The sequence below is a fragment of the Triticum aestivum genome, chromosome 3A, assembly GCF_018294505.1.
Source record: "Triticum aestivum cultivar Chinese Spring chromosome 3A, IWGSC CS RefSeq v2.1, whole genome shotgun sequence".
Lineage (NCBI taxonomy): Eukaryota > Viridiplantae > Streptophyta > Magnoliopsida > Poales > Poaceae > Triticum > Triticum aestivum.
Genome location: NC_057800.1, coordinates 374015762 through 374025932, shown reverse-complemented (window position 1 = coordinate 374025932; position 10171 = coordinate 374015762). Strand labels below are relative to the sequence as shown.

Here is a 10171-nt window from a genome sequence, read left to right as displayed (position 1 = left end):
TTTGTTAGTATTTATTTTGATTTTTTCTTCATCACGGGTGCAAATGAGCCTACACACCAAATTGCTGCTTCCGCTAGCATGGTATTTTTGTTTTGTTTTTTATGTGAAGGCTGCCCATAATAATTCGTATAGAGCATGTTGTTAAAACTATGTCATGTACTAGGACTCTGGTTATATCCGGTTATACATACTAGCATAGGATCTCTATTATAGTAGTTCGTTCTTTCACATTTTCTCTTTCCTTGTTCGACAAGGTCGTGTAACTAAACCGACTCTGTATTATTCTCGTGGGTTCTTCCCACCTATATAACATGAAGCCGTCAGCCCTATACGGCAAGGCGTTCAACCACAACTTTCATGGTAACCAAAGCGAGACTCTTCCATCACATCTAGCAAACATCCCAAACACCAAACCCTCGATCCAGCCATGGCGTCTTCTTCATTCACTGTTGCGCTTTCCACCTAGGTTACAGAAAAGCTTACCCGACAGAACTATATCCTCAGGAGCACGCAGATCCTTCCGCAGGTTCGCAGTGCAGGTCTCTATGGCCTCCTCGATGGATCAGATGCCGAGATGCACAAGGTTATTGCCACCAAGGACAAGGACGACAAGGACATCACCACCCCAAATCCCGAGCACACAATCTGGGTTCGTCAAGACTAGCTTGTGCTTGGTTACCTTCTGAACAATTTGACAAAGGAAGTAATGATCCAGGTTTTGTCAATTCCCATGATGCACGGTCTCTGGACCTACCTCGTCAACATGTTCTCCTCTACATCACGCAGCAAGATCAACAACCTTCGGGTCGCCCTCACCAATTCGCATAAGGGTACGCAGAACATGGCGACTTACTTTGTCCATATGAGGTCGCTGGCTAACGAGCTAGAGGCTGCTGGCAGTCCTCTCGGGGACGATGAGTTGATGTCTCACATCCTTGCCGGACTGGACATGGATTACCAACCGCTGATTTATGCCCTCGACGTCCGCACCGAGCCAATCTCCCTCGACACCCTCTTCGCCCTCATGTCCAACTTTGATCAGAGGGTGGAGTTGTTCCAGGGTGCTGCTAGCAATTTTAAATCCTCATCCAATGCTGCTTCACATGGTGGTCGTGGCCCCGAGGGTAACCGTGGCCAACCGCGCAACAACTCTGGTGGACAGCGCGACGTTGGCGGCGACGGTGGCAACAACTACAATCAGCACAGTTGGGGCAATGGCGGTTACCAGCAAGGAGGTGGTGGCGGCTACAACAACCAGCAAGGTGGCGGCTCTGGTTATGGTGGCTACAACGGTGGTGGTGGCTACAACCGCTCCGGCAATGGCCGCCCCTTCTACTCCAACAATAGGGGCCGCTAGGGAGGACAATCTGGCAACAACAACAACACATCGCGTGGGCATGAATTTGATGAGTTTGGGCCTTGCCACATATGCAAGAAAACTAATCACATTGCAAAAGATTGCAACTGGCGCTATGCCGAGGACAATAATTATCAGAAAAATGAGTTGCCGCAGCTGCAGATGGCTCTTATGGAGTCGATACAAATTGGTATGTTGATAGCGGCACTACAGATCACATCACTAGCGAGCTAGAGAAGGTGACTATGCACGAAAAATACCACGACCATGATCAAGTCCACACCGTCAACGACACAGGTATGCGGATAAGTCATATTGGTCATTCTATTATCAAAACTCCACACAAAGATATACATCTTAGATTTTTTTTACATTTACCTCCTGCCTCAAAGAATTTCCTCTCTATTCATCGTATTGCCCTTGATAACAAAGTATTTTTAGAATTTCATCCCTATTACTTTTTGATTCGGGATCAAGTCACGAGGAAAATTCTTCATCGAGGTAGATGCATACGAGGCCTATACCCGTTGATTCCCTGGTTTAGAAGCTCAAATAAACAAGGATATGGAGTCATTAAACTTTCGTCGGAGAGGTGGCATGCACATTTAGGACATCCTTCTTTTATTGTAGTTCAACAAGTGCTTAGAAATAATAAGCTCCCATTTGTTGGAGAGCATAGTAGTGAGACTATTTGTGATTCATGTCAGAGAGCTAAGTCTCATCAGTTGCCTTATCCTGTTCCCACTAGTATTTCTACTCAACCACTGCAACTTATCTTTTCTGATGTATGGGGTCCTACCCCTACTTCTGTTGGTCGCCATACTTATTATGTTAGTTTCACTGATTATTATAGCAAATACACATGGATCTATCTTCTCAAGAAACGATCAGATGTATTTCAAGTTTTGCATAATTTTCAAGCACTTGTTGAATGCAAATTTGATCGTAAAATTATTGCCGTCCAATCTGATTGGGGTGGTGAATATGAGAAGTTAAATTCGTTTTTTCAACAAATTGGTATTTCTTATCATGTGTCATGTCCTCATGCTCATCAACGGAATGGTTCTGCCGAACGCAAGCATAGACACATCATTGACATAGGTCTAGCTCTTCTAGCCGGTGCTTCTATACCTTTAAAATTTTGGGATGAATCTTTCCTCACTGTTGTTCATCTTATCAACACGCTTCCTAGTCGTGTCATCCATAATGAAACTCCATCAGAAAGACTTCTTCATGTCAACCAGACTATACACCTCTTCGTGTCTTTGGATGTGCATGTTGGCCTAACCTTCACCCATACAATAATTGCAAACTCATGTTTTATTCAAAACAGTGTGTTTTCTTGGCTATAGTGCCAACATAAGAGGGTTAAGTGTCTTGATGTTCCTACCGGTCGTGTTTATATTTCTCGAGATGTTGTCTTTGATGAAACTATTTTTGCTTTTGAACATCTTCATCCCAATGTTGGTGCTATGCTTTGCGAAGAAATTTTGCTTCTTCCATCTCACTTAAGCAGTATTGATCAAGGGGATGATGATAATTTGAATGATCAACTGACTAATTCTGCCGACCCTGGTTATGAGTTGCATGATGCCGCAGATACTATAGGAACATATACCGCGAACGCAGAAAGAAACGACAAACAAAATGGTTCAAGTTTGGTTCAGAATCAACATTATCGCATGAGTGTTCCACCAGGGAACAGGACTGGCGCAAAATCTGCCCCGAGATTGCAGCAGCAGCAACAGGCGGAAGATTCTCCCTCAGGATCAGAGTCAAATCATGAGCAGGGTGCCAGCGCAGGATCACACAGGCCGCCCCAATCTCCATCGGACGCACGACATCATGGGCTGCCTCAGGCTGCCTCGCGTTTCACGAACGAACCACGGGTGTACACGCGGCGTCAAACCCATCGGTCGACCGACTCGGGGCCCAGAACAGATCATGCCGGGTCCAGTGGGTTCCTCTCGACAGATGCGTAATCATCGGCCCATCATGACCAGTTGGGATCTTCTACGCATATTCAACATCAAACTGCTTCAACTCCAGCCAAATAAGATCCGTGCTTGCCTCCACCCTCTGGCGTGATTTCCTCAAGATCGGGTGTTGAACAAAACACCGAAGGATCGGTGGAGCTATCCTGATCAATTGTGCATGCTCCGGGATCCTCTGCACCCGCTATTTCCGTTGCTCAGCCTGAACTAGCACGCACACATCTACAAAAGGGAGTGATCAAACCTATTAATTATAAGCATATTACTAAATATGGCTTGGCATATTCAACAGGAGAACCAACTAATCTCGAGGAAGCATTTGGTGACACGCGGTGGAAAAGGCTATGGAAGAGGAATATTTGGCACTTGAGACAAATAAAACATGGCATTTCGTACCTCCACAAAGAGGTAAAAAATTGATTGACTGCAAGTGGGTTTACATAATTAAGAAGAAGTTAGATGGAACTATAGATCGTTATAAGGCCATACTCGTTGCAAAAGGTTTCTGTCGGTGTTCTGGGAACGGGGGTACCCAGACTTGCCTGCCTGCGACCCACAGCGTGGCTTCATCGACGACCCGGTAAGGCCGAGTTTCAACATCAACAACTCAAGACTATCGCGAGGGGCCAAGCCTCGCGAGGAGAATGACACCAAGACCTCCACGAGGAGCAGCCTCCTCGGGCTGGCTCCTAAGGAGCGGAGATCTCTATGCAAGCCATGCCTCATGAGATTCAGATGACGTGAGCCATGACGACCAAGGCCAGGCGGGCGCCAGCGGGCACAGTGTACCCGTTTCCTCTTTGGTGCTAAGGAGGCAAGCGTAGGCGCGATGTCCCAAGGAATCAGCCAAAGGTTCCATTCCGGTGCAACAAGACCAAGACCGCCAGGACGGAGGTCATCACCGAGCCCACCGCGGTGTAACGGCCAGAGGCTTTCACAGGCGAAGACTACTTTTGTCAGGATAGCATGTACTTATTGTCCCCCTTTGAATTTGGCCGTTGTGGGATCCCTTCCTGCCTTTGATTTGGGAAGAGGACCAAGGCCACTATAAATAGGACTTAGCCACCACCGTAGAGAAGGACGAAGGGGACAGACAGGATTGGATCCATTCCATCCTCACACTCACCAGCTTGTTCGAGCCCAAGAACACTCCTCCTCCTGAGGCTGTTCTCCCATTGTACTAGTTCATCCTCAGCCCCTCGAGGCCAATCCACCACAAAGCAGGAGTAGGGTTTTACACTGCAAGGTGGCCCGAACCTGGGTAAACTACTGTGTCTCGTTTCCTTCCAGTTCATCAAGCTAGGCTGAGAGATTGGCGAGTAGGCAGACTGGGGAGGTTGAGTTCTTCACACGCACCCCAGAGTTCGAACCTCTCAAGGTCCACGGAACCCGAAATCCGGCCGTTTCAAACTAAGATATGGCATAGATTATGAGGAGACATTCAGTCCAGTTGTTAAAGCTGCTACCATTCGTCTTGTTCTATCTATTGCAGTGTCCAAGGGCTGGAGTCTTAGACAACTAGATGTGCATAATGCGTTTCTTCATGGTGCTCTGGAAGAGGAAGTATAAATATGAAACAACCACCTGGTTTTGTGGACAAAAATGCACCCTTTCATGTGTGCAAACTTGACAAAGTGTTGTATGGTCTGAAGCAAGCTCCAAGGGCGTGGTATTCTCGATTGAGCTTAAAGCTGCAACAACTTGATTTTGCTCCTTCCAAGTCTAACACTTCCTTGTTTATTTACAACAAGTCAAATACATCTATATTTGTGCTTATATATGTTGATGATATCATTGTTGCAAGCTCGTCAAATGAGGCAGTGACATGGTTGCTAAAACATCTAAACTTGGAATTTGCTCTCAAGGATTTAGGAGACTTGCACTTCTTCCTTAGCGCTGAAGTGAAGAAAACCAGAGAAGGTCTTCATCTTTCTCGGAAAAATATGCAACTGATCTTTTGACTAGAGTTGGCATGCAAGCCTGCAAACCATCACCAACACCTTTGTCCAGTATAGAACATGTGTCACTTGCAGAAGGAGAGCTCTTGAATCCAGAGGATAGCACTAGATACAGAAGTATAGTAGGTACACTTCAATACTTGACTCTTACTCGTCCTGATATTTCCTTTGTTGTGAATAAAGTGTGTTAGTTTCCTCATGCACCTACTACAACACATTGGATAGCTGCAAAGCATATCTTAAGATATGTCAAAAGTGCACCAGATATTGGCCTAACGTTCAGCAAGTCATCTTCCACACTTGTCAGTGCTTTTTCTGATTCGGATTGGGAAGGTTGTCTAGATGATAGAAGGTCAACTGGAGAATTTGCAATATTTTATGGGCCAAATTTGGTCTCCTGGTGTGCAAAGAAACATGCTACTGTCTCGAGATCAAGTACAAAATCAGAGTATAAGGCTTTGGCTAATGCTACAGCAGGAATTATATGGGTGCAGTCCATGCTTAAGAAACTTGGAGTAAGACAGACTCAACCTCTGTGTCTATGGTGTGACAATCTTGGTACTACATATCTTTTTGCAAATCCAGTCTTTCGTGCCAGAACAAAACACATTGAGATTGACTTCCATTTTGTCAGAGAAATAGTTGCCAACAAATAACTGGAGATAAGGTTTGTACACTCAAAAGATCAGATTGCGGATTGTCTTACAAAAGCATTGCCTACCAGAAGCTTTGAAGCATTCAAGCGTAATCTCAACCTATCAAGGTTGTGATTAAGGGAGGATGTTAAAACTATGTCATGTACTAGGACTCTGGTTATATCTGGTTATATGTACTAGCATAGGGTCTCCATTACAGTAGTTGGTTCTTTCACGTTTTCTCTTTCCTTGTTCAACAAGGTCATGTAACTAAACCGAATATGTATTGTTCTTGTGGGTTCTTCTCACCTATATGAAGTCGTCAGCCCTATACGGCAAGACGTTCGACCACAACTTTCACATGTATCTTGTTTGGAGTTTTAGTTATGATTACGTTTAGTTGAAGTGTGTGGATGTACAAGTATATTGTTTGTTCTTGTGAGGTGTCACTTCTACAAAAAGAAAAAGGAGAGAAATCATGGAGAAGCTAGCCCGTTCTACATGTTAATCAGCAAACGGAAGTGGCTTGGACTGTCTGTCTTACTTGGGGCTGACTAGCGCATTGTCTATGGCCGAGTGGGATGGCCTTCGCCGTCTCCAATGAGGCCTCCATTGCGTGAGCCCCCATGTTGAAACTGGACGCCTTCCAGGCAAAGTTTTCAAAGAGCCCTTGCTCGTTTAAGAAGTCTTCGCACCTTCTCGTTGAGGTTTGCACCTCACGCATCCTTTGGACATATGATTGATCGAAGGCAGTCCTGAAGGCCTCATCCTTCACCTCTCGCGCGCTTCGCATGATTCCTCAAAATAGGCTTTCACCCTGCTTTATAAATAAAGCAATGATCCATAAATCAGCATCCAAACTCCAAATCATGAACGATGGCTGAGGCCACAGCATAATCATGCTCAACAAACACAAGAAAAATTAGAAAAAAAGCCACCTAGTGTTGCCGACAAGTGGCCCTATGAAGACGATAGTCGTCGCGGTGTAGCCAGGAGCGCTTCTAGCATGAGCCCAAGTTGATCACGGTCGCGCCACCTAGAAAGCGGGTCCCAGCGATGTAGAAAAGCAAGTAATTTGAAGGATTCAGACGCCTACCTCAGAATGACTTGCTCAATCACCATTTTATTACGTGTCGTCCAAAGAGTCCACGACATCGCTGCAAAAATAAGTGGCTATGTCGCCCAGGTTGTGTTGCCCTAATATGGAAGAACTCTGTAAGGTCCAGGGCCTCCCAATCGGGCCCAGTGCTTCGCGCACAAACGCCCATAGGACTTATGCCGCCGTGCATGAAAATAGGATGTGAGTCCCAGTCTCAGGCACTGCGCGTAAGGGGCACAAACCATCATCGGGGCCATGCCGCTTAAGTACCTCAGTACCCGAAGGGATGCGACCTCGTTGTAGCTTCCACACAAAAATCTTAATCTTCCAGGGCAAAGGGGCCTTCCACAAGGGGAAAGCCAGGTGATGGCAGGAGAATGACACATTGCCTTGTTATGTTGCCAGACAGTGATCGTACACTTGCTAGGACCATATTCTTATTGTAGACGTGGTGCCTGGTTGTGCCGTGCATGGCAAGTGGGTTCTTAACAGGAAGAATAATGATTTTCATGCCTCTTGATGCCACATCTTCAGTACTACAAAGAAGCCAGCCGGGCAGACGCCATGGTGACGAGAGCAGGTGCCATGATGACGAGGTTCTAGGCGGGACATCGAACCGAGCAAAATATATGAAGGCGTCCGACTGACCATTCTTGTCGCATGCTTTCATGCACTATCAGAGATGAAACATGGTTGTACAATCAGTGGTCTCATCGATGCATATGGAGTGGAAAACCATGTAGCCGGCCGCATGTACCCGATGAGCTAGAGCCGGACGTCTAGTGACAAATGAAGCAATAAATTAATCGCATCATGTCGTATGGATGTACTCGTCATGCTTGAGCTGAATGTGTCAGTGGAAGCGAAGTAATAAAATGGAACAACCTGAGCCATCCGATATTGACCTCCCCGCCAGTGATGGCCCCGCGTGATCCATCCCCGATCCTCTTTTTATGCTTGCACGCGTCGTTGGCCCTGTTTGGATCCTAGAGTTAGTGTTAGTTTGAGTTATTTTGGACTCAAATAGCTCAAAAAGATCCAAATAGGTTGGACTAGTTTCAGTTAGTTGCCTCTAACCCATGTAAATAAAGTATCCCGGTGGAGAGATGCTAGTTGGGCTAGTTTTTCCGGGGCCCACAAAAAGAATAACTAAAAAAATCGCCCTCCCATCCCTCCCTGCCCGCACCAGATCCCACCCTCGCTCCAGCACCCCCTCGCGCTAACCTTTCCTCTCGATCCCCATCGCGCCGCCGGCCCGCGCGCCGCGCCGCCGGCCCAAGCCGCGATCTCCTCCGGTCGCCGCTCGTCCTCCTCCGGTCGCCGCTCGTCCTCCTCCGTCCGAAGCTCGCGCCGCTCCCGGTCGTTTCCCTCTCTCTCTCTCGTGCGCGGAGGCGACGCATCTGTCAAGGATCGATCCAGCGAGAGGTGAGTCCGTCCGTTCCTTCTGTACTCGTGCTCTCCCTCCTCGTACGCGTCCGTCTGTGCATCAAGTCAGCAAGAGTAGTCCATAGCTAGATTAGTTAGCGTGAGCAACGGCGTGGCTGGATTCTTCTGTTTAGTTAGCTAGTTAGCTGCAGATGTTTAGCCCCCTCTCGTTGCAGATGTTTGTGCAAATTTAGAGCATGAAGAAACAAAGAGCTGATCTATAAATAATTTGATATGCACTAGCTGTGATTTGAGCATTAAGAAACAAAGAGCTGTGATATGTAAATACTTATAAAGAGCTGATCTATAAATACTTATAAAGAGCTGCAGATGTTCAGGATCTATATTGAGAAACAACTCAATACTTATAAAGAGCTGATCTATGAATACTTATAAAGAGCTTCAGATGTTCAGGAACTTACACAAAATATTTTGGTACAATTTCATTTTTGTTATGCACTAGCTGTTATAAATAATCAAAGTTAGAAATGTATTTCATAAGTTAACATGGACAAGATTACTCATCATCAAAAATGCCAGTTAGGCCTGGTTCAGCACATGACATGAGAGTTTTGAAAGATGCCAGAACTACTAATCATCAAAAATTTCCACATCCACCACCAGGTTTGCTACTTCAAATGTCTTGCAACTTTTTTTATCCAATTACACTTGTTCATCCAAGTCTCATTGTGTGTCTTTCACAATTTGCAGAGAAGTATTATGTGGTTGATGCGGGGTACCCAAACCGTCCGGGCTACCTTTCACCATACAGATGTACAAGGTACCATGTGCAACAATGGCAAAACGGCCCGCCGCCAGAAGGTATGAAAGAAACCTTCAACCATGCACATGCCAAAGTTAGGAATGTCATTGAGCGGTCCTTTGGAGTGTTGATGATGAAATTTAGGATTTTATTGAACATGCCAAAATTTCCAGAGGACAAGCAAACTAGAATTATTGTTGCTTGTATGGCTCTTCATAATTTCATTCGAGAGAGCAGAATTCCGGATAGGGAATTTGATGCGTGTGATGCGGATGAAAACTATAACCCAATGCCTAGTTCTTCTGCATCCGCATGGCCAGAAGACGAACCTCTTGTTGAAGATATCGACATGAATGCCTTCCGTGATGAGTTAGCTCATGCTTTGTTTCATGGAGTGTAATTTTTTTTAAGCTTGATTGAGGACTTGTACGTTTAAGTGAGACGTCTCATTTGTATGGACAAAATAAAATCTTGAGTACTTATTCCTAAGTATTCATTGTTCATTATTCTTGTTCCTCAGTTTGTAAGCTTGCCTTCTCAGTCTTATATTAGTTTTTGTAATGTTTTTTTTTGCTAGATTATTTTCAGTTTTTAGTCATCAGTACTCCTAAGTATCAGTTTTAGTTCTTTTCAACTATATGTTAAGTGATTAGTTATTTGGTCAGTGTTTGTTCAGTATCTTAAGTGTCTCATTTTAGTTCTCTTCAGCTATTTGTTCGGTGTTTGTTTATTTGCATGTGTGTCGCTCCTCCGTCCGCTGATTTTTTTTGCACAAGATAGTCGTCTCTCATGCAATATGAATTATTCATTTTTGAGCGGAAGGAGGCCACACAAGAGCCGACCACAACAAATCCGGCTGAAAAGATGGCCAAATGATTGAGAAAGTGCATTTATTGTCAATCTAACCCTCTCATCCAAACACCACCAAAGTTAGAGTTAG

At 45.3% G+C, this 10171-nt stretch overlaps 1 protein-coding gene and 1 pseudogene across 2 annotated transcripts; both read left to right on the top strand.

The window, feature by feature from the left end:
• The first annotated feature begins 901 nt into the window (after positions 1–901).
• Positions 902–995, top strand: LOC123063877 (uncharacterized; annotated as a pseudogene).
• Positions 996–8244: 7249 nt separating this feature from the next.
• On the top strand, positions 8245–9673 carry LOC123058344 (uncharacterized). 2 transcript variants are annotated; one of them, XR_006427166.1, is made up of 2 exons: positions 8245–8468; positions 9180–9673. XR_006427166.1 is itself a non-coding variant. In XM_044481091.1 (2 exons), exons 1-2 carry the CDS (start codon positions 9002–9004, stop codon positions 9629–9631), a joined length of 543 nt encoding a protein of 180 aa, XP_044337026.1. In that variant the 5' UTR covers positions 8245–9001; the 3' UTR covers positions 9632–9673. The 2 variants fall into 2 exon arrangements, 1 of the variants encoding a protein (XP_044337026.1); XM_044481091.1 differs by having other exon boundaries at positions 8245–9092.
• Positions 9674–10171: the final 498 nt, after the last annotated feature.